Source organism: Antechinus flavipes, chromosome 2 (genome assembly GCF_016432865.1).
Source record: "Antechinus flavipes isolate AdamAnt ecotype Samford, QLD, Australia chromosome 2, AdamAnt_v2, whole genome shotgun sequence".
Lineage (NCBI taxonomy): Eukaryota > Metazoa > Chordata > Mammalia > Dasyuromorphia > Dasyuridae > Antechinus > Antechinus flavipes.
Window position 1 is genome coordinate 424,358,082 of NC_067399.1, and position 24,921 is coordinate 424,383,002.

Sequence of the window (24,921 nt, forward strand, 5' to 3'; positions counted from 1 at the left end):
AACAGTTACTGTTATGCCAGAGATAAGGCATCAATTCTTCTTCTCTTCTCTTCTTTAACCCATACTTCAGAACTCTGTGTCTTATTACAGAAATAGACACTTAGCGCTTTTTCTCCTGCGGCAGGAATATATGTGTGAACTGTCTATATTATATGTATTGGGTATGAAGTGTGATAATATGTTCATGGATGTGAATGAACATTATTCTCTTTGTGTATCCTTACAACCAATTTATGTGTGTCTATTTTTTTGGGATGTATGTCCTCAAGTAGATGGAAATTCCAGATTGTGGATAGGTATGGGGAGGAAATAGGGAAGCTTCCTAGTTTGTTTTCTTAATCCCATGGAACATGAGAATCACCCATTGTCCATGTGGTGATACAAATCTATGAATTAGTGAAAGTAGTGGAAATAAAGGTTGTGAGTGGTAGGAAATTGACTCTACTCCCATCCCTGAGAATTGTGTTAGGCAGAAAGGGATTTGGCGAGGAAGTTTTATCCTCTTGACTCCTATCTCTGGTCAGTAACATATCCATTATTTCCCCAAATCCCTTTTTTTCTCCTTTGATATGTCCTAGGGGAATGACTTCTAATAGTATTGAGTGAATTTTGTGCTATGAGATTTGAATTCAAATTCATTTCTGTGACATTACTTGAGCCTTACTATGGGCAAGTAATTTAAATCTTTCTGGGTTTTCTCCTCTGGAAAATGAAAAGGTTCAATTACAAATGATCTCTTACAGTTCTAAAAAGCCTAAAATTCCCAGAAGAGCCAGCAGAGGATGGAGGGGATAGTTGGAGGATATCACTGAGGTGACCCTCTGTAGAAATCTTTACAAGGTAACTCTTAGGAAATACTCATTTATATAGCCTTAAACATCTTGTGAAACAAGGCAGCAAAAGGCAGGTTGAGGTTTTTGTTTCTATTTAAAACAGGAAGGGGGGGAGAGAATTGGAAAGGACAAGGGGGGTGGGAGGGTTGAAGTGACCAGTGTGGAAGATTAGTGTTGAAGGGCAGGTGTCAAAGCACCCACTCCCAGACCCCTGCCTTAAACTATATATTTTTTCCCTATCTTTATCTTCCATATTCTGGTCAGGTGACTGCTAGTTAGTGGAGAAATCCCCTCATCTCCCATTACTCCTGGGTCTCCCTCTGTAGTCTAATTCAGGATGTCCATGTAGCAACTGTATGGTAGTAGAGAGACAGAAAGACACTGTATATAGCCTCAAAATATGTGAATCTTGGATCCTCTTGTTTTTCTCACTTCTCTATCACAGTTTTTTCATCTATTAAAGAAAAGATTTTGAGGAGTTGAGAGTAACTAATGAGATAGTGTCTGAAAAGTACCTCCAAAATATTCCTTCAGCTGTTATGTTTCATCATAAGGGAACAGTCCTGCCTGCCCTGGATTTCCTTGGTGATTTCCAGAATGACAGTCATGGTATTTTTCAGACTGGGGTGTCAGGGACTCTTCCTAATGAACACAGGAAACTGGAAACTTAACAGAGGATGGGTTGAGATGCGCTGTCCATTTGGAGGCGGAGCTGGGGAGGCCCTTCCATCTCTGAGTCCTGGGAGAAAAGGTGCTGAGAAGAGGCCCAGAAGATAGGAGCACTGAGGGTAGCAGCTGAAGGAGAAAGGACGGAGAACCAAGGGATTCAGTGCTAACTTTCACAGTTGCCAACTACCATTCCACAGAGAGATTACCAGAACCTCTAGATACTTTGGAAGGGAGGAGAGATCCTGGGGACTGGGAAATCTCTTTAGAGAGCTAGGAAAACCCCATTTAGCTCACAAGATTTGTAGCCGGAAAGCAATGCCAACGAGGGAGACTGAAATGGACATTTTCAGCAACCCATAAATAGTGAAGAGAGGATCCAGCATTGAGACTTGGGTCCTTTGAGTCCAAATTCCACAGAGAGTACTGGACTTGGAGTTAAAAGGCTTTGGTTTGAATTCTGCTTCTCACAACTTAACAGTTACGGGACCATGGCAAATCAGGTCACCTCTCTCTAAACTGCACTCGGGATAGCAGTGCTTGGGAATTGTAGCATCCATCAGATGAGGCAGTGCGTGTGACAAGAGCTACTGAATCTGTGCTGTTATTCTGTATAATTCTGTCTACCAAAGGAAGGGCCCCCAAGAGGAGGGAAAATTTGTTAGCAGTGCTGGATGGAGGCAAGGGCCCATCAGTTCCCACCACTCAGTAGCTGACTTCTTTGCACTGAATCTTTGGTAGTCCTGGATTCAGAGGCGATGGCACAAGAAAAAAAGCCTGGAAGAGAAAGTCTTCTGGACTCCTTGCTCTCTCTCACTCCTTTCCCCTCTCTCCTCCTGCCATCCCCATCCCCTTTGTTCTCTATTCTCTCTCCTCTGTCCCTCTGTCTGTCTGTCTGTCTGTCTCTCTCTCCCCTCATTCTCCCTTTTCCTCTCTCTTATCTCTCCCCCTTCTGTTCTTTCCTTTCCTCCTCCCCCCATTTCCTTTCCCTCTCCATTTCTTTCTTTCTTCACCCTTTGCCTTTCATCCTCCCTCCCTTCCTCCCTTTCTCTCTCTCTTTCTCTTTCTGTGTCTGTCTCTCCATTTTATCTCTTCCTCTCTCTTCTCTCTCTCTGTCTCCTCTCTGTGTCTCGCTTTCTCTTTTTCTCTCTCTCTCTTTCTCCTCTCTCTGTCTCTCCACCCACTCTCCTCTTCCTCCTCTTTCTTTTCTCTCTCTCTTTCTCTCTCTCTCTTCCTCCCCTCCCCTTCTCTATCTCTTCATGTCTCTCCTTCCTCTCCCTCCCTTCTTCCCCCCTCATGATTCTTTCTTGATACTCTACAGCTTGGAAGCTTTCAAGTTCAGCATACTAGCTGCTACACAGTGCTGGACAGAGACATTGTGCTGGAGCCAGCAGAGCATGGGATGGATACTCAGAGAAGCTAGCTTTGAATCCCAAATCTATTATTGGTCACCTGTGTGACCTTCCAAATTTTCTAGTTATGTATCTCTGCTGCTTACTGTAGGCAGCACAGTAGTTCCCTATATCGTCACTTAGTGATGTTTGATAAATTGAAGTCGCTTAACTTCTCTAGACTTCAGTCTCCTCATTTGTAAAGTGAGGAAATTGAACCTAGCTACTAATGTACATTTTATTTAGGATACTTCTTTAAAATCCTCCCCTGCTTTTATAACTTGGACAAAAGGTTTGTTTTCTCTGAATTGAGAACCCTGATGCAAAACTCCAATTTGAAGGTTATAGTTGCAGTGAAGTATTGATAACTAATCAGACACTTACCAATCAAAAAAAGAGTTCAGAACTTGGGAACAATGTGATTTATGAGAGAAGGGGGCATGTAGTGTTCATTTTAAATTACAGTCAATTAAGTAAGTGAGAATCAAAAATAAAAAGTAAACATATTCTTATTTTCAAAAAAAGTCTCTGAGATACCTTTCAACTGTAACTTGTGACCTTGGATCAGAGAAGAGATTTAATCTTATTGGGTCAACAAGATAATGTGTTGCTGTTGCTGTTATTGGTTGCTTCTTCATATTTCTTTCAGGAAACCAGGGAGGCTGGTGAATGTTTTCTGACATTTCAACCTGGAGCCAGATGAAGCTTGGGGTTGGGGTTGGGGTGGGAGTGGGGAACAAGTTATTCTTGAGTGTGGGTGTACCCTATTAAAAAACAAACAAACCTGACATTGGACAATATGTTTCTGTGTTAGAAGACAAATTGGGGGAGGTCATTATCTTTATGTAAAGATAGGACTTTTTTGAGATAATGAACCCCTTGCATGAATTTAAAAACATGAGTCAATTAAAAAAAAAGCCACAATGATTTGTAATTCCAGATTCCATCTTTTGCAGATTTGTAAAGGGTTTAACTAATAAAAAAAAAAGCAATGCTGGACTGCCTCAGCAGATGACAATAGCCAGAAAGCTAGAAAAGAGCCCCTGTCTTGGCTCAGTGAAGAAAGAGGTCTAAGCAGAAAAAGCTCAAGTTCACATGCAATCCCTCTCTGGGGATTGGTACAGAGAGGCTTCTCTAGTATGCTTCAGGAAGCACATTTACATGGAGGGCTGTGTCTGTAGATCTGTGTAGTTCACTATATATATCATACTTAATCCTATAGCAGAGACTCCAGGTGGAGAAAGAAAAGGCTAAATAGCTGTCTTGCTGCCCTATGGTAAGTCCTGGAGTGCTTTCTCCAACCACAGTTTTAGCTATGCTTGGGGTATGATACCAGAGAAGGTGATGTGTCCTATTGTATATGTAGAGATGCAAGTAACAGGTTTGGCCACACCTGGTGCTTTGGATGTTGAATCTCAGGACTAAATGGTCCTACTTTTTTGGTCATCCTTGTCCCTTATATCACCTTGGAGTGTTTCCTGATATATCTGATAGCTAGGAGTTTGGCGCAGGTGGTAGGATCTGTGAGAGATGGATTGCTCTTTCCTGCATACAAGAAAAAAAGCACCACCCAATGCCTCCTGATGACCTCAGGTCACTCACTTTGTATCCAGAAGGGTTATAAGAAAATCATTATTGTAGGACTGGCTTCTGGGGAACAGTGGCTTCCTGCTTATCTGTGGGGGATGTGGGGTCATGAAATTGGTTTGACCTCTGATCAATAAAGTCCCTAGTGAATATGAAAAGGTGTCTGAAGGTGAATAAGGAATTCTTAGGGGCTGGAAAGTGGCGTTGGGTTGCTGAGGGATCAAAAGACTGACAACATTCTGTTCAGAAAAGAATGGGATTGTAGGCAAGCTCATCTTATGAATAGGCATAAATAGGCATCCTGTAAATAGGCATTCTGTTCACCCAAGGGGGACTACAATCTAAATCCATTAGATAAATCTAGGATGAAAATTATAGCATGTATTTCTTTTGGGGTGTGGAGGGGAGACAGAAACAGAGACAGGCAGAGGAGAGGTGGGGGGGAGGCAGAGAAAAAGGTGGGGAAAGGGAGAGAAGAGGGAGGGGAGGGAAACAGAGACAAGAGGGAGAGGGAGAAGGACAAAAAGAGAAATAGAAAGACACACAGAGAAATAGAACCTGATGGTTGAAAGGAAGGGAGAGGAACCTGAGTTGAGCAGGTGGAACATATTAATATGGATTGTGAGACATGGTGATGCACAGAGCATGGGTCTAGTGTGATGGCACATGGTGTGAATGGTATTATCATGGCCACCTTCAATGCATACTTATGGTGAAGGCATAGTTGTGGGAATGCTTGTGGCTTATTTGTGAACAATGAGGAGGTTGATTTGACTGGAGTAGAGGTTATATTGGGAGTATTAAAAAAGCAGGTGGACATTCCTATTCCTAATGAAATTCCTGAGAGATCCTAGACTATTTTCTTCCCTTAGCATCCAAAATTCCACTTTAGGGTGACAACTTCTTCACATGACCCTGAAGCCTCAAGTTGGTCATACTGGGAGGGCAGGAAAGGAATTTGGTTCTAAGAAAACTCATTTTTTAGGTGAGTCTTAGGTGAGAGGAACAGGGGAAGAGCTTTCCATTCTGAGTTTTCCTCAATTTGGGCAGGAGGATGCCTTCCCCTCTGTCTTCTGAAAGCTGCAGTAAAACTGTGTTGTGTTTGCATAACCCTTCTTACATTGTCTCATTTAATGGTTGTAACCTTCCTGTGTGAGGTTGGAAGGTAAATATAAAGAAATTCAAAGTGTGAAATTAAGGTCCACAAGTCAGTGACAGGGTTGAGATTAGAATCCAAGATTCCATTGTGAGGATAATAGGAGGTTGAACTTGGACTCCAGGAGACTCAGATTCAAACACTGCCTTGGATATTTCCTAGTTGTATGCTCCTGGGCAGAGTCACTCCATCCCTCCTTCCTGAATTTTGAAGCATCTAAGTGGTTCTGTAGATGGAGTGCTGAGTTTGGATGCAGGAAGAGCTGGTGGGACTCTGGTCAGATCACCCTGTCAGCATCAGTTTCCTCAACTATAAAAAGGACTAGGCTGATCTTGGTGACCTCCAATGTTTCTTCCAGCCCTTAACTTACAGAAGGCTGTAAGTTGTTCTGTTGTGTCCCAGTGTTCTGTTGTGTTTTCCCAAAGCAGCCTGTCAGGCGAGGTCACACATTCCTTCTTACACTGGCTCAAGCCCTGGGCCATCAGCACCAGCTCCCCCTTCGCTGGCAGGTGCTCCGTCCCCACCCTCCCTCCCTGTGAGAGGCCTTTTCTGTGGAGTTCACTGTTCTAGGAGTCACCTTGTCTCTCCCCCTCCTCCCTTTTCCCCCTGACAGGTGTTGGCAGCCGAGGAGAACGTGGATTTCCGTATCCATGTGGAGAATCAGACGAGAGCTCGGGATGATGTGAGCAGGAAGCAACTGAGGCTGTACCAGCTGTACAGCCGGACGAGCGGGAAGCATATCCAGGTGTTGGGGCGGAGGATTAGCGCCAAAGGGGAAGATGGAGACAAATATGGTAGGAAACTTGACTGGGCTCAGTCCTTCTCTTCCAGCCCCCTCTCCTTCTGGGGAAATTTCTTTTGGGCCTGGGGTGGGGCGGGGGTCAGCACTGCTATAGCTACAGAAGCACAAGAGAGGGTGTGTGGGGACACACAGAGTTCTGTCCTGGGCAGAGGGACTAGAGGTTTTAGCTGTTGCTTTTATCCCAGAAACCAGATTAGGTAAGGGCTTCTCCCTATATCTTTGCTGACTAGACAATCCTTCCTTTAAAAAGGAAGATTGAGGCTAAATATCAGGAAAAAACTTCTCAACGACCAAAGCTGGCTCACAGTAGAATGGGAGTTGGGGCAGGTGGAGTACTGGCTAGGTTTTGAAGTTGGATAACCACTGGAAAGGTGTGGTGTAAAGGGCATTCCTATTCAGGCGTGAGTGGGGCTTGATGCTCCACTCTGAGATTCTGTGCTGATACATCCCCAGGGCATGGATGTGTGTATAGCTTGCACAAGAACCCATGTTAGCATTCAGCATGCAACAATGGTGTAGAATTCTTTCTATTCTCTTCCCTGATTCCAGGGATTTACCTGAATCCAGAGGTTTAACTAGAAAGTATATCCCCAATTAAGGGACAGAAGATAGTACCTCATGCTACTAAAAGATAGTACCTTTATCAAGGCTAAAACAGCCTTTGGGACTCTGGTAGAGAGGGAGAGATACTTACACCAGTGTTAGCTTTCTACTAAAACTAAACTGTTATTTCTGTCTCTGTGCCCTCTACTTTTTTTGCCCTTTGACAATGCTCCACTTGCCATGACCTATTTTATATGCTGTCTGACCCCATGGGAACTTTTCTGATGATTAAGCCCTACTTCAACTATAGGGGTGACACTGTGGAATTATTTGGGGTCTCCTGAACCTCCCTGTTACTTCTGGCCTGAGGGATGTTGAAGAAAAGAAAATTTTTTATTTTATCCCTTCCTCCTGTAAAGAGAAAAAAGCAGAAAACCCAGTCCCTTATCACTGGTAGGACGGGAGTAGAAGCCTTCTTTAATCTAGGCATAAAGTCCCCTTAGGAAAGGGTCAGAGAATTATAGACCCTTACAGTATTAGGTAACTTAGAGACCCTCTAGCCCTTTAAGTCTGGCATGAGAAGGAGTGTTCTAACTTTATAATCTGCTTATTCCCAAGAGTCAAATCCTTGGGGAGAGCTGGGGGATGGGGAGGTCTGTTGCCTGAGATGAGATGGGGTAGGAGGCTTGGAGGTTTCATTTGTGTGTGCCTGTTGGGGGAGGAGGACCAGGGCTTGGGGGTGAAGAGAGTTGGGGCTTGTGTATGTATGTGGGTAGATGTGTGTGTTGGGGGAGGAGGGCGGTAGTGCCCTGGGAGCTCTCCAGCTGAAACAGCAGGACGCCTGGCTTGCTGGGCCCCCAGCCCCTGTCCGTTACAGTTGGGACATGACAACAAGACAAATAATTTCTTGGACCTTTTATCTTGGACTCCATTTATTTTCACTCACTCAGCCCCAGGGCAGAGCTGACCTCATCTCAAGATCCTGGAGTGTGTGGCAGCTGCACGGTCACCAGGGGCTGGGCTGGGCTGGGCAGGCTGAGCTCCGAGCCTGCACTGCCCAGCTGCCCAGAGCTCCATTTCCATGGGTCCCTATGTCTCTGCTTCTCCAGAACTCCCTCCCATTCTCTGTCATATCCTCGCCTCTTCATCTCTTAACCCTATTACTCCCCTTTCTCTGTCACCAGTATCCCTATTGTCTTTTTCTTTCTCTTCCTTTTTTTTTCCTACTATAGAAAAAATGGCTAGCTCAGAAGTCAGAAGACCAGGTTTCTAAATCTGAATCTGTCCCTTTCCAGTTGGTTGACTTAAGAATCACTTCTTCCTTTCTGTAAAGTAAGACTCAGCTGTCTTCAGGTGCATTTCAAATTCAGCATTCTATGATTTTGCAATTCTCTTTCCCCAATGACTTTCCCTTCCCCCCAGCCCACTGCCCCCCAAGTTGAATTTGGGTTTGACTTGAGTGGCTATTTTCCTGTGGATCTCTGGAGGGATTGCTGGGAGTAACAGACAGGGCAGTGGGTTAAACAAGTCCTTTTAAAATGTTTAATGAATGCCCTTTTAAAAGTTAACACTGTTGTCATTTCTTAATAACTATCTTCCTTTGTAAGGAAGAAGTATAGTTAGGTCAAACAGACAGATTGGTCCCTCATTTCATATCTGTGGTTGGCCACTCTCTAATGAGAATTGACCATAAATCAGGGGAGGGCAGCCTGGTATGATGCAGAGGTGGCAAACTCACATAGAAACGGGCGGCTAACCTGGACATCAGGATGCCTGCAGGTGACATATTAACTTAGAAAAACATATTAACATTATCTATTTTTAAATTTTATTTATTTTAGTAAAGATTTCCCAATTACATTTTAATCTGGTTCAGGCCGCAATCTAGGAGTGTTATCAACCCCATGTTTGATACCTCTGGTGTAATGACTAGAGTGCTGGACCCATAGTTTAAAGTCTGGGTTTAAATTAAAGTCTGGCAATTCAAATTTTTAGAAGGTATCATAATTTATTTGGGACTCAGTTTCCTCATTTATAAAATTAGGGGAGACCTATTACTTAATCTCATGGACCTCAGTTTCCTAGTTTGTAAAATTAGAACTCTTCTAACTAAACCTGTGATGCTCTGAAGTCACCATTGGTCATTCCATTGATGAGCATTTCCTAATGTCATTACATATGTTATTGGGGTCAGTGTGTCAGTTGTTCTAAAAGTCCTGCTTATTTTATTCTGCATTGGTTCATAAGTCTTCCCAAGTTTCTCTGAATCCTTTATCTATTAGTTCATAAGTCTTCCCAAATATGACTCCTTTTAGTACCATGATATTTGTAGTTTACTCATGGGTTAAACAAATCGTATGGGGTCAGTGCCCCCTCTTGGTGAGTCTATGAGCGGCCTTCTCCTGGACTTCCCAGGCTGTGCCATTGTTGATGTCTAGGATCTGGCAGACTCTTGGATGAGAGGATCAGAATCAGATTTGAACTACCTGTGAATATAATCCCTTGGCCAATTCTAGTTGCTCCAGTTCTAGAAAGATAGGAGAACTAGAGGCTTAGATTAATTAATGGAAAAGCATTTATTAAGTGTTTATTGTCAGGTGTCTTGAGCAGTAGGAATACATCTCTTTTAAAAAGACACAATTTCTGCCCTCAAGGAGCTTACATTCTAGGTTAAGACCACACCTATTGGAAGCAGTAACCAAGAAGGGATAAATACAAAGGGGAAAAGAAAGGAGGAGGGGATACAGTCACTGGTGCAGTGGCAGACATTGAGACGAACCTGAGGCAAGTAAGTCCCCATCCTCCTCCACTCTCTACAGTTCCTCATCTTCCCTAGGGGACCACCCTGATCATTTTACTTCTCCCTTCTTGCCCAGCCTCTGGAAGAAGGATTCTGCCCCTCCAGGGCAGCAAAGGGACTGGGAAGCTTCTGCGCTGCTGCTTCATTTAAATGTCTTATTAGAAATGCAGATGAGGAGCTGGGACCCCATCTGTTTGTCCTGGGAGGGAGCTGGGGCCTGGAGCCCAAGTGATGCTCCGACCAAGTTAATCAATACAAATATTATTGGGATGGAGATTTATGAGACCAAATGCTATAGGAAAATGGGGATGCCCAAGTCAATACTACATCATGCATTTCAGCCTGGTGCTTCTCACACCTGACTTGTCCTTTGCGCAGGGTGAAGGGGGTAGGGAGAGGGAAAGAAGGGCGTGGCTCTCTTCCCTTCGCTCTGGGGCCTTTGTGCTCCTTTCCTAGGCTTCCAGTGGGGCTCTTCCTAGATTGTTGAAAGCTCCTTTAAGACCTGGTCCTCAAAGATGCCATGTAGGCGCCGCACTAGGGAAGATTCTTGGGAAGAAGGAGCTTGGTGCCTTTTCTATTGTTCTTCATTGCCTGTGAGGTCCTTTGGTGCTCAGGCCCCCAGGGGATGGAGTGGGCCAGAGGATTTTTTCTTAAAGCATGAAAGTTGAGGCCAGCTAGGTGGCGCTATAGTGCACAGAGCTCTGGGCCTGGAGTTCAAATTTGACCTCAGTCAGACACATTCTAGCTGGGTGACCCTGGTCAAGTCACTTGCCCTGTTTGCCTCAGTTTCCTCATCTGTAAAATGAGCTGGAGGAGGAACTGTTAAGCCGCTCCAGCGTCTGCCAAGAAAACCCCAGATAGGGTCATGAAATGTCCTCCATGACTGAAACAACTGAACTACCAAAAGAGGGTTGTTAGTTTGCAGCAAAGTTGGGAGAAGCCTTTACAAGCTTTGTCTTTGCAGGGCAGCTGCTCTGGCTTTGGGTTTCTCTTGATAAAGTCCTAGAGAAGAGGAGACTTTTCTTTGAACCCTGATGTGTGTGTGTGTGTGTGTGTGTGTGTGTGTGTCTACATCTATATCCCCCAATGCCAAGCCCCCTCAACCTGCCTTGTACATTCCACTATGGCTTCTATAGTGTAAGTATAGATAGATATTCATCTATAGGTATATTTTTCTATCTACATATATACACACATATGCACCAAATACATAGAAGACATTTCCCTGTTGAGACTCCAGAACTTTAACTAGAGCAGGCATACCCATGTGTAAATATACTTACGTATATATGTTAGCTATTATTATTCCTATGTACCTTGTTCCTAGTAGGTACTCAGCAGGGGTTTGAATGAATGAATAGTGCTTACCCAGTTGTTTAGGGCAGGGTGTATTCAGCATCCCCGGAAAGAAGCTCAGTACTTTAGAGCCCCTGAGCCCATCACTGAATTTCTAACCAATCAGTTAACTCAGGCTGGAGATCCCAGTTCCTCAGACAGAATTATAACATTCACATTTCTGTGTTGCTTTAGCATTTAACAAAGCATTTCTTTATTAACAACCCTAGGAGGCAGGTAATACAAATGTTATCACCTCCATTTTGCCGATTAGATAATGGTGAGAGTTTGTGACACAAGTGCTTGGTACAGTGCCTGGCACACAGAGCTTAATAAATCCTTGTAGCCTGACTTGCTAGTGAGTATCTAACCAGTATTTGAACTTGGATCTCCTGATCCCAGTGCAATGATCAAGTGCAATCTTTGCTATACTATCCTTGACAGTTAGGATAGGAAGAATTTTTGTGGCTACACCACTAGCTCCTCTTTTCTCTGGTATTCCTTCTGGTTTCACTAGCTCCAGCTATACCTTAAAGAAAATTATAGAATTAGAAGAAATTTCAGAGATCTTCTGGTTCCTCTTAGTGTATTAACTCTGCCCCTCCTTGGTCTAGCTCTTCCTGTTTTAGTAGCCTTACAGGATTGGAGGACATTCCCTTAAGAGCTTAGGGATTCAGATCACAGCCCTTTCCTTTCCATGAAACCCCCAAGTACAGAAAAATTGGGATTTCTCATTTTTCACTAAATTTCTTTACCAGGCCTATGCTCCATTGATTGTGGGAAGGAGGCTTGGGAGAAAGTGGAATAACATCCTAATGTCCTTTAAGGAGATTCAGGCTATCCGGCACAAGGGGATTCCTAGGGAAGAAAAAAAAATTATGATTTCTTGATATCTCTTAGGCTTTCCAGCTCTAACTGTATGAGGAAGGGGACTTTCCATCATTTGATAGTTTTGCTTGATGAGAGAAGAAACTTAAATAGGTGCCTTCTCCAACTCTCCCTGTCCTATCCCCCTTACATCTCCAGTTGTGATAGAAGACATTGCCCCATTCAGGCTCCAGAGCTGTAATTGGGGCAGGTTGATGCAGCCTTGGCACTGAAATTTAGAGGATTCGGCAGCATTTTTAGCTCTCTAGCAATGAAGAAACAACTGAGCTTAGCACTTAATTAGGAACACTACTTAACTAAAACAGGAAGCTGCCAAATGGCCTGTTTCTTGGCTACTTTGTCTTATCCCAAATGACAGATGCAACCCAGTCCCACCCTTCTTTCTTCCCTACCAGTGGCTTCTTGATGTCATGGGATCTGTCCCAGGTATACACATTTCTAAGAATGGTTGGACCAGCCTCGTCCATTGTTCCTGTGAATGAATCCCTCTCCATGGAGAGGTTCACTTTGGACCCTTGGTGTGTCAGAGGCAGACTGCCAAGATTCTGGTTCCAGCCTGGGAGAGTAAGAGGGGCCTGAGGGAGGTGGTAGAAGTTTGATTTTATACATTCTAGAATCAGAATGTTAGAACTAAAAGTGACCTTTGAGAAAATCTTGTTGGGGGGCATCCAGATTTGTTTTGGGTGGTATACTTCATGATCAGAAATCCATGCGTCTGTGCCAAATGAATTTTTTATAGCTCATTATTGATTCAAGCTTGCAAAAAGGAATCAGCAGAAGCAACAGTAAGAGCAGGCACATGGCTAGGTTCTGCTGAACTATCCATCATGTTTGATATTTTTGGGGGGACATAAAAATCTTAAGCAGGTCACCTTTGACTTGTAGGTCTCTGGTTGAATACCTGTGATCTAGGCGATTTCTTCCATTTTAAAGCTCTAGGGTTCAGAAAAGTAACATCCTTTGTCTGAAGTCACACAGTTAGTTAACAAAATTGCAAAAGAGAATCCTGATCACATCTGCATTGCCTCTAAGCTAAGTTCTTGCTATGTGCATGCCAGACAGTGCTTGGTGCCTTAAGGACCTTGCATTCCGTTGGTACACAGTTAAAATATAGATAAATAGGTTTAAAATACTTATTCATCATAATAAATTTCTAAGAAGTATGTATTTAATGAAGTTGAATATTTAATATAATAGATTATAGATTTATTAGATAAAAATATATGAGAATGTGATAAATATAAATTTATAAGAATAAAATATATGCAAAGCAAATATAACAATTTCATGGGGGGATAGCTAAAGTGAGATGAATCTGTAGTTGATTTTTTTTTTTTTTTAACAAATCAGAGGTGCTTGATCTAGTGAATCCAGAATGAGGAAAAGCCTCTTCCCTATGCTTGTCTTAGTAACACTAATGGCTAAGCATTTAGGTTTACAAAACATTTTGCAAGTATTTCATTAGATCCTCACATTGACCAATTGTCATCTCCATTCTACAGATGAGGAAACTGAAAGTGGGGAGGTTAAGTGATTTGATACACAACTATGTGTGTGAGAGAGACAGACAGAGACAGATAGCAAGCTAGGGAGTGTCTGGATTTGAACTTGGATCTTCTCAATACCATGACCAGCACTCTATCAGCTGCACCTCATGGTTGTCTTAGAACTGCTTTCTGTGGGAGACCATCTGACCCTCACATTCAGAAGGAGTAGGTTTTTTGATTCTCCTCAGCCAATATCTTGCCCTTCCCAATTGCATATGATTAGGAAATCCAGAAAGAAACATCACTTTTGTAAGGAAAGAATTTGAGCTGATGTGATAACCATCTGACCTTGAATTCAGAGAGGATACAAAACCCCCTTCCTCACCCCAAAATAGACAAGTATCTGTGGTCAATAAGGTTCTGGGGGAGAAGTGTGTATAAACAGACGAGTAAAAACAATACCACTTTAATTTACACTGAAGGAGAGTAGTAACCACTTGATGGAAGGCAGTGTCACAGAGTTAAGGAGAGGCTTCTTGGGTTCAGGAAACAACCCTTCAGCTGAGTCTTGAAGAGGAGAAAGGAATTCTAGGAGGAGGAGAGGAGAGGAAGGACTCCAGTCCAGGAAAAGCACAGAGGGGAATTGTTCCTCTGGAAATCAGAGTCAGTTGATCTGCCATTAATTTTGCACCTACTGTGCACCCAATAAAAACCGCACACAGCACTGTGAAAGATAAGAATTGATGCATCTGTCCTTAAGGAATTATGATGAGCTTGTATCAAGCACTTAGCACAGGGTCTTCTTGCTCTCCTGTGGAGTTAGCTAACTCCACATTGCTTTTGCTGAGATTGGATGGAGGAGAGGAGGGCTTCATACTTCCTTCAGTCCTCATTTTCTAAGACTTGGGACATGCTGAGTAGGAGCTCCTTGTTGAAGATAGCCCTCCTGATGGGCTTAGCACCTGGTGAAAGCTTTGGCTCTAACCTGATCCTGGCCCTCTCTCTCCACAATGGCTCTTAGCTCAGCCCTCAACTGTGTTTAGTAAATGTTTGTGGGGTTGAATTGGACTGCATTGAGTGGAGCCCGCAAACACTTAGGGATGCTTAGCTTGATGAAGAAAAAAATTGGATGTGGATGACTCAGTATCTGAAAGATATTGGGGAAGTGTATACACTTGTTGTCTTAGGTCCAGATGGCAAAATGAAATGCTGGGAGAAGGTGCAAAGACAGATTTCATCTGCTACAGTAGAAATAGGCTTCTACTAACTGACCTTTCAGATCCTTTGTAGCTCAAAATCTGTGTGGTTCTATGCTTTTCCTATGGAGGGAGAAAATCACCTTAACAAATACAATTCTAAGTAGAATGTGAGATTTTCTAAGTGATAATGCCAGAAAAGGTAGTGAGTTTCCTGTTAACTGGAGGGTTGCAAGTTGAGACTCAATGGCCACTTGTTGGGGATGTCACAAAGAGCCATGTAAGCTCCTTGAGGGGTGGGGACCCTAGTTTTTCTCCTTTTATCTCCATCATCCTGAAGGATTTCTTGGCATTTCTTAACAGGCACTAAATAAATTCAGCCTGGTGAATAGAATGTTGGGCTTGGAGTCAGGAAAAACTGAGCTTCTTGGCTGTGTGACCCTGGGCAAGACATCTAATCTTTGCCTCAGTTTCCCTCAAATAAATGGGAATAACCCTACCTCATAGGGTTAATGTGAAGATCAAATGTAAAGTACTCTGCAAACCTTAAAGGGCTATATAGATGTTGGCTGCTGTTATAATTTTTGTTATCCAGCAGACCCCAAAGGATTCATCTTAAGGTATGGGATAAATTACATGGCCTCTGAGGTGCCTTCTAGTTTTGAGATTCTGATTTCTATCATTTCTTTTGATGTGACTCACCTCGAATCTATCTGTTTTCTCCCAGACTTTCTAGGGTAGATACCCTCTTACCTGGCAGTCCAGAGGGGTAGAGGGCAAGGGCAGATATAACTTTCTCGTTCCATAAGAAGACAATCCTCTCTTGCTTGTATACTTTGGATAGGGGCTGATGAGGGACACTAGACTCATTTGGCTCATCTGCATTAGAAATTTCAGTTCACCTCTAGAGTTGAATTAATCTTCCATCTCTTCCTAGGGACTAACTAATGGCATCCAGGAAAGAGTTCTCTATAGGTAGACTTGGCTCTCTTTTTTAACATCTGTGTCCTTTGGGTGAGTCACTTCACCTCTGGGCCCCTGTTCCCTAACAGGACCCATAGGACCACCTGATCTCTAGAGTGCTCTGTAACTCTAAAATCCTGTGAGCCCATAGTGAATCATTTGGGCTGTCGGAGTTTCAGCCCATTGACCACCCACATTGCTGGCCTCATGTATGGTGGGGAGTGGGAGGGAACAAGGCCAGCAGATGTGATCTTCTTAAAGGGGTATCATGAGAACTTGACACCGTCCTTCCTGGGCTCCGGTGACTTTGGGTAGCAGACTGCCCACCCCCTACAACTACAGTCTTTTCTTCGTTTTGTTTTGGGTTTTTTTGCCCATGGCAGGAGCTGACCACCCAATCTATACTGACCTCTGGATAAAATTGTTGAGACCTAAAGCCACAGCTAGCCTAAAGCAGATTGATTTTTCCCCCCTTTATTTCCCATTAGTTTAATTAGATGGGGGTTCTGCCCAGAATCTTCAGGGTGAGCAGGATTGTCCTATGGGACAGGAGCTGGGAAAGAGTGAAGGGACTGTTGAGAGTAGGTGCATTTTCATTCCTATTGAGTGATGATACACTTTTCCCCTCCCACTGCCTTTGAAAGCCCTTCAGCCACTAGGGAGGGATTGATTTGGTATGACCTCCATGCTCCTTCACCACTGGGATATTTTCTCTGCTGGAGGATGATGCATGGAAAGTGGCTTAGAGCACCATGTCAGCATTTGTCTTGTATCCAAGTCATCTTCTGGCTACCTCCCATCAAGGTGGGGGAAGGGAGGGGATGAAGGTGAAAGGGACAAATGCACCTTCCATATTCTAGCAGTTAAGACCCAGATTTATCCAGTTTTCTTCCCCCAGACAGGCAGGGGTGAACTAGAAAGAAGTGGTTTGAATTTTGCCTCTGCTAATTGCTAGTCTGGGAGCCTTAGTTTACTTATATGTGAATGAAGATGTTAGCGTATCTATACATGTTCCTTCTAGCTCTAAAATCCTACAATTTTGTGAAAATAAACTAGTTTGTCTTTGGAGCTTGGAACCTGAGGGAGAGGAATGAATTACTGTTTTAAACTAGATGTCCATATGCTTGACACAAAGATGCTGGGCATCTTCTATTCTTCTGTCCCCATTCTTGACACAGACCCCAGAGTGTTATTTTTGGGCCCTTTCCTGGACACCCAGTTGTGTTTTTCCTCCCTACAGAATTGGAGGAGGGTATTTTAGAATTTGGGGGCTGGGATGGGTAAGTGGTGGACTTGAAGTAAACAGACATCCCTTCAGACACTTAACTGTATGACCATAAGTAAGTCACTGAGAAACTCTCTTCTCATCTGTAAAATAAGAATCATTCTTATACTATTTAAATTGTGAGGAAAATAAAATGCAAACAAGCTCCCTGAAAGCATACTATATCTCTTGTTTGGATCTGTATTTGCCTAGCATGGAGTCTGGCACATAGTCGGCATTTAGTAAAATTCTTGTTGATGGAATGATTAAAACTGTTTTGCTGACCTTATGTCATTTTAGAAATCTGAATTTTTATAACATTTCAAAAGTCCATTGGTGTGGGTAATCCATGATGAATGTTGTAGCCTAGCCACTGCTTATCTTGTGGCCAACCTGCTGGTGATTAGGGTTATGATTTTCCTTTGGTTGGCTCATGAGAGCATGGGTTTAGAGCTGGAAGGGACTTGGCAGGCCCTGGCATTACAGGTGTACTTTCAGTTGGTAGCTCTGAAATCAAAGCCTTTCTGACTGACTAGATACCTGTAGGACTCTTTGGAGATTATATTTCCTTGATGGAGCCTCCAGGTTATTGGTGTAAGGATAGGACTTTAAAAGTATGTGTGTGTGTGTGTGTCTGTGTGTCTGTCTTTTAAGGAAGGGAAGAGAAAATCATCTCTATGCCCTTCATTCTCTATCCTGCAGCTGGCTCTTTGAAACTCCTTCCTAACATGTCATGTAAGAATGATTTTTATCGTGGATTTTGGTCAAAGATTTATCAGGGGAAACCCCAAGAACACCACCTTGGACCATTTCTTCTCTCTTCCCAGCTTGCATAGTTAAGTTTTTGGTGTTACATGGTCTGAGAGGCTTTCTTAAATTCCCAACTTTTCCCCAGGATTATATATAAGCGCTCTGTGTGGGGTGGGCAAGACTTTGGCAGCCAGGGAGAGGGGGAGGAGCTGAAATCAATTCAGGAACCATCACATGAGAGTCAGAAACATTAGCCATCTTTGGTCCCAGGTCTCTCAGGCATGTCCACCAAGTGACCTCTGTTCCCTGGAAGAGGAGTTCACCCAAAGAAGACCATCCGCCCCTTCTCTTCCCTCCCTCTCCCCGACCTGCTTGATACCTATACAGTTGTATGAAGCATCTAATTTTCCTCGGTGCCCAAGTTCATGGCCTCGCTCAGGGTCTAGGGGGCTGAGGGATAGGGGTATATATGGAGGTGTTTCAGATAATCTTTGGAGTTTTGAATTTCTTTCCAATTTTTTTTTCTGAGATAATGAGGTATATTCTGGAAAATTAATAAATGTGAAATGCTACTATTTTTGTTCCTAAAAAAGGGAGGGGGAGTGATAAGTGGAAGAAGATCAAATAGGTATGTGTAGAGAGGAAATCATATCCTTTCCTCCCACCCACCCCTGGCCCTGTTCCTTAGTTCCCAGTCTGAAGCATTGGACATTTCTCACCCTCAGGGAGCTTCTAATTTGATGGGGGGGGGGGGGGGGAGGAGTAAGGGAAGGAAGAGCGGGAGGAGCCCTCTGAGCCCTCACCCTTGGAGAGCTTTCTTTGTGTGGGGGATGGGGCTGAAGAGAGCTGGCGACTATTTTCTTGAGGGGAGTGGGAAGTGATTCACTAGGAGGGGACTAGAATATCCAGTCCTCCCCCCTGCTGGTTGGGCACCAAAGACTCTCTTCTTCTCAGGTAAACGTACCGCTTAATTAGCAGAAAGCAACTAGCCTGCTGCATAAATGCTAATTAACCTCTTGGCTCTGGAAGTGGAGTTTTCCTGCCCTGGAGCACTAATGCAGAATGCATTAGCAGCACTTAATGGCTGAGAGAGGGAGGGGGAAGGGGGAAAGGGAGAGAGGCCCAGGGGTCAGTTTGCTCAGTAATAAAGAGACCGCTCTCCAAGGTCTGGCCGGGAAATGGCGGAGACCCAAGGAGCCCCAGGAGTGTGGCTAAGGGAGGGAAACTGGTGACTAGCCCAACACCGGGGGAGAAAAGCAGAGGATGTGAGGAGGGGGCATGAAGGGGAAAGCAATTGGGAAAGCTAACTTTCTGCCGTCTGCATCTCTGGACTTCTTTGTTGACCCTCTTTGTAACTGGAAAACTCCTTTCCTATCAGTCTCATTCATGCTTCCACTGAAAGCAATTGAGGAATGGAAGCTGTGCTCCTAGCCCATGTCAGAATGGCCTATCAAAAGGTGGCGATGGGTTGGGAGAAGGGAGGCTTCCTCAGGCCTGTTTATCCTATGAACTCTCTAGAGCAGGGAGGTGTACCCAACTTGGGTCATCCAGAGCTCCTGTGGAAGATTGGGGAGTAAGGACAACTTAGGAGGATCAGTCCTACTAGAATGACTGGTGTTTCCCGTAGAGCCGGGAGCTGTGTGAAGGTGATCCCCGCCAGAGGAAGGGCAGAGACGCAGCCCTCTCATTCTTTTTGTTCTGGACCCTTCGGAGCAGAAAGGCTGTCCAAGCTTTCCAGCCCTGCCCTCTTCTTTAGCCTAGGGGTTTCTAACCCAAGGACATGTAAACTTGTTTCTTAAATATTTTGTTGACTGTATTTCAACACAATTAGTTTCTTTGTGATCCCATGTGTTTGATTTTATGCATTTAATATTATTCTGAGAAGGTGACTGCCCCAGGAACCCATGGCACAAATGAGGTTCTTAACCCCACCCTAGTCTCTTTCAACCATCTTCCAGGTGGCTGTGGGGTAAGTGGGTCACTGCAAGTGCCCTATTTTTGCGATGGGAACCTGAGCAACACTTGGCATCTTGACTGGGTTTCAGTGAAGGAGCTGTTAAGGGGGCAGAGGAGCAGGCTTAGCCAAGGACCGGCCTCCGGAATGCTCAGAAACGTGCAGGCAGGGCTCCGGGACTGAGCTCAGGGTGGATTCTTGGAGCCCTGGCTGATATTACTCCCCAAAGACTTTACATAATTCTGGCCCAGCTCCCTCCCATGATGTCATGAGTGCTGAGTTGGAGTCAAGGTCATTCCATCCCATGTGGTGGTGGGAGAACAGGATGCGGCCTCCCTTGGCAAAGCAGCCTCCTCAAGCGCTTCCTGAGCCCAGCTCTGGCCCTGGGTTTGTGGTTGGGTGTCGGGAGAGGCCGAGCTTTGTCTGAGGGGTGATCTGAAGATGGGGTTTTGGAAACTTAGGAACATGTCAAGGCTTCCCAGTCAATTTAGACAAGTCAAACTAAGGCAGAATTTTCCCCTGCTTACCTTGGAGGCTGACACGCTCTCCTCTGCCCTAGTTATGGAGAGAATATCATCTTCAGGGTTCATAGTATTGAAGAATTAGCAACCACGGAGCCAACTCAGTCCATCCCCATAACTCCAGCCCACTGGCCAAGGCACTGAGGCATTTATTGAGCACCTACTCTGTACCAGTTCTAGGTAGGCACTAGGAAAACTGATTTGAAGTTAGATTTCACCGCTCTCATGAGACATAGTGTCTACTAAGGGCACCAAGATCAGAACAGCTGAGTGGTAACAGGCGCTGGATCATTCTGTCTGGGATCCAGAAGATCTGAGTTTAGGTTCAGCTGCATTTCCCTGGGCAAATCACTTTCCTCTATTATAAAATGGAGATAATAGCCCCTGGCTCTGGCACCCAGAAATCTGGGTTTGACTCTCACAGCTGGTACTTACTTCCTATGGGATCCTGAGGGAGTCCCTTGGCTGGGGCTGTCTTAGAAATTTCCAGGGACTCAAGCTGTGGCTATTTTCTTCCTTTCTCAGAATTTCCTTTCTCTCATTTCACCTCCACAGGTGAAGGAACTCTTCTCCCCTACTGGTATCATCAAATATAAAGCTTGTAGCCCTCTGACAGTTCTCTCCAGGGGACTTCTCCACTCCCCTCTTCCCCTCCCCTCATCAGGCTCTCTTTAGCCTCAGCCTCTTCTTAGCTGGACTCTGAACTCTTGGCCAGGTCAGATTTGTAAACCTTGGACACCAACCTAGGAAAACTTCCCCAGATGTCTTCTCAGAGCCCAAACCAAGAAATCCCAGCAGCTGTTCACACGCCCACTTCTCCTTCCTTGTGAATCCCATGTTTTGTCTGTCTCCTCCCTTTACTCCCTAATCTTCCCAACCTGCCTTCCCTCACCCTATTAGACCCCAGCCTTTAACCCCAACACATCATTTGCTTGTGAAGAAAATCATTTATTTATGGGTCAGACTCTTCTCCCTCTACCACTTCACTACTACCTTTCACTTGGTGAACCCTGACCTTGCTCCCCAGACCAGATAGAGAGTACTAGTCTTTCTGTGGAGACTTCCTTGCTTCCTCTTTGTTGGTGGGTGGGCTCTGTCCCCAGAGAAATGGAGAATCACAGAATCCCTTTATAGGGATCCTTAATTCTTAAACCCTGCACTACCCTTTAGAACAGTCCCCATTCCCCTTTTGGGGGACTTTACACATTTTAGAACTGGAAGAGATCTTGGATATCATTCAGCATAATCTTCTCCCTTTACAAAGCAGGAGACTGAGGCCCAGAGAGCAAAAATGATTAGCACAGTGCCTGGCAAAGAACAAGTGCTTAATAAAGGCTTGTTGGTTTGACTTGTCTAGGAACACCCAGACAATAGTAAATAGCCCAGTCAGGCAACCCCTTCCCTCCCCCACCTCCTCTTTTTCATTTTAGGGAAACTCTTGGATGGATAGTCATTAAGGATTTTAAAACAATAACTGAGTCAACTGATTCTGACTTAAATGCTGAGATCCCTCAAGCCCCTCAAAATGCTTGTGCTAGGTTTTTCCTGACTTTGGATTTTAATGAGCAGCTCCCTTTCCAGTGAGCAGAAATACCCTCCTGATTAAGAGCCATGGCTGGCAACACCCCTTTCTGGAACCATCCCTTCTATTCCTGGGCCCCAGGACTAGGGGTGAGACTGGGAAAGGGACCTACAATTCTTAAGGATGCTGAGAAATTTGGTCCTGTAACCTCGAGATGGAGCAGACAAGGCTTAATTGGGGTCCTTCGGAGAGGAAGTAGAATGGATGTGTACGATAAAGGAGGCAGAACTTCATGCCTATTTTACTGTGAGTTTCATGGATGTCCACGATCCACAGAGTATGGCAAGAATCAAAAAGGGCAAAATGAGACTTCACTTGTTTCTAGAATTGCTAGTTTCTTATTAGATCTCTGAATTTCATATAAATCCTGTGTAAAGAAGGGTATCTTTTAATTAGTGATGGTGTCAAAGTAGGGGTAGATTAATTATTGGAAATCATGAGTTCCAGATGGTTTTAATTTTCACAGCAGGGCACTGGCATCTTTTAAGGTAGGATGTGTGTGTGTGTGTGTGTGTGTGTGTGTGTGTGTGTGTGTTTGTGTGTGAGATTACTCATACCCGGTGTGTGTTAGGGCAACATGGTCCATTTGCTGCAGCTCCAAAGATGCACTCAGGAGAAGCAAGTTATCACTGAAATGAAATGTCTTTGGGCAGATGAGGTGTGAAGACAAGGGAACAGGAGAGAGATGACAAGAGATGGGAGTGTATGAAGGAAGGATAGCCACTAGAGAAAACTGGAGAGGAGAGGAGAGAAGAAAGGTAAAGAGGGGGGCTCAGAGCGGTTGCCCTCAGATTCTTAGTCCCAATCCAGCCATGGCCCTGAAGATCCTACTTTGTTGCAATCTCTGGATCACACACACCATTTTGGATCAGGGTCCCAGAGCATGCTCTGTCTGCCCTGCTCCTTCAGGATTTAATCCTTCAGAATTATTTATTCGAGCTTGGCTTGGAATGCCTTCTTTGGGGCTCATGATAGTTGATTATCACAGAGCTTCAGGGATAAACTGTGGGTGGGGTAACTCCTGCTTCTGGAACAGCCCCACTCCATGTCTTCCCTTCAGGGTCTTATGTTTTCCTTTTCCCACCCCATTCCCTTCCCTGTGGGCCTGGCCTGGCCATTAGGACCTTGGAGGGGAAAAGGAGGCGGGGCACTAGCAGGTGTTCTGTCTTCCAGATGTTCTTCCTGGGGGGCTTGTTCCAGCTGTTCTGAGAACCGTACGATGATGCTTAGGGAGAGTGAGGTCTATACATATGTGTGTCTGTCCCTGAAGTCCTTCCACTAACCACTCATGACCCTGATTTATATGTACGCCTACCTACCCTCTCATTCTTCCCGCAGCCACAGGGAGATTTGCTGGAGGCAGGAGAAAGCACACAGGACTGGCTGCTGCCTTTCAGTTCTGAGGACCAGACAAAACCAGTTCTTTGAAATCAGCCTCTCACTTTAGATCATTCTGTTGGAGAGGAGCTGAGAAACCCCGATCCCATTCTCTAAAAAGATAGGGACAATATGGAAGAGACCAAAGATCAAAGGCCTCTCCTTCTATGATTCATAATCATGGTGAGGGACCATTGCAGGAATTATGCTTTTCCTGAGATTCCACATTGGATCCCTTCTCTTCCAGCCTTCCTCACTGAGAAATCTTGGAAAGAAGGGTAGGGGAAGGAAGGAGGGACAGGGATAGAGAAGAGAACAAGAATGCTGGGTCAGGCTTTCTCCCCTCAGTGTTCTTATAGCCTGGTAAAAAATGCGTTTTTTTCCCTCCCTTTCTAAGCTCAGCTTCTAGTGGAAACAGACACATTTGGCAGTCAAGTCCGGATCAAAGGCAAGGAGACAGACTTCTACCTTTGCATGAATAGGAAAGGCAAACTCGTGGGGAAGGTAAGTGTTTCCTATTAATTCATTTGTAACTTGACCGTTACTTTGGAGCAATGACTGTGAAACTGTAATGATGTGTCCAGAACTCTGCCTGTCAACCCCAAATGAAAAGCAGGACATGGATGTGGATTTCTCACAGCCCTCATCTCTATCATCCTCCCTTACCTCACTATTTCCCCAAATTGTGAAGCTAGGCACCTTGGCTGAGCACTCAGAGTTTTATTATGCATTATGACTGGTTTGTTGGAAGGCTCTGTTGTGCAGATGAACAACATCAGCTGATGCTGATGATAATTTGCTCACATTTATATAGGACTTTAAGGTTTGCAAATTATTTTATGCATATTATTTTGTTTGATCCTCCCAACAACCCTGGTAGGTAAATCCTGTTACATTTTACAGATGAAGAAGCTGGGGATGAGAGAATGACTTCCCCTGACTTTCTAGCCAGTAAGTGTCTGAGCCTGCATTTGAACTCAGCTCTTCCTGACTCCGAGTTCAGGCCTCTATTTATGATACCATGTAGCTGACAAATGGGATATCCTCTTCCAAAGTAAAGGAATTTGCACCTAGGACTAGGATAGGTGGCCTGGGCCATCTCTTTTCCTCAAAATGTGGAAGGGAGATTCGGCAGGTGAGAAGCAGATGAGATGCTTGTTTTAGTAATCTTGATGGGACAGCAGAACAGTGCAATCTGAATGTGTCCATCAGCACAAGGGGCCTCATGGTTCTAGCATTACAGGGAGATTTTATTACGGTCGGTGGCAAGATCCCTACACAATAGCAAAATGAAAGAAATTATTTTGAGCAAGGTTACTAGTGAAGTTTGCTTGGCTAATACTCTGGAGCATTTGCTGATTGTGGGGGGCTTTTGTGTTTTCTCATAGCCCTCCCCCCTTCCCCCCAAAGTGTTCCTTTTAGTTTTTCCTTTTTTGGAAGAGGAGGAAAGGAATTTTTAAAAATTATTAATTATTATCTTGTTAACAATCTGGTTTCTTTGACAGTCACCAAGGACAATGATCACATGTGGAGTGAAGTCATTCTTTTCCAGGCACATGCTCTGCTACCACTATTCTTAGATCTTACCCCCTTCCAACCCTTTTTTCCCCCCTTCCTGGCACCTCCAGGTTTAGGAGCAAGAGTTCTGGAGCTAGATTCTGAAAAGCAAACTTGTTCTAAAATCCAGATTGGGAAGCCACTGGATCTGAAGATGGCAGAACCAGATACTGAGCACAGGGCCGCTGTCACACATATGTGCCTGGTGACCCCAGGCAGATCATTGTACTTCTTTGTGCCTCAAAATGAAGAGGTTATTCTAGATAAAA

At 44.4% G+C, this 24,921-nt stretch overlaps 1 protein-coding gene across 1 annotated transcript in view; it reads left to right on the forward strand.

The window, feature by feature from the left end:
• FGF18 (fibroblast growth factor 18) overlaps positions 1–24,921 on the forward strand; it is a 43,984-nt gene that overhangs the window by 10,306 nt on the left and 8,757 nt on the right. The window contains exons 3-4 of the mRNA XM_051978897.1: positions 6,247–6,427; positions 23,493–23,599. Coding sequence (XP_051834857.1) covers positions 6,247–6,427; positions 23,493–23,599 — 288 coding nt within the window. The remainder of the gene's footprint in view (positions 1–6,246; positions 6,428–23,492; positions 23,600–24,921) is intronic.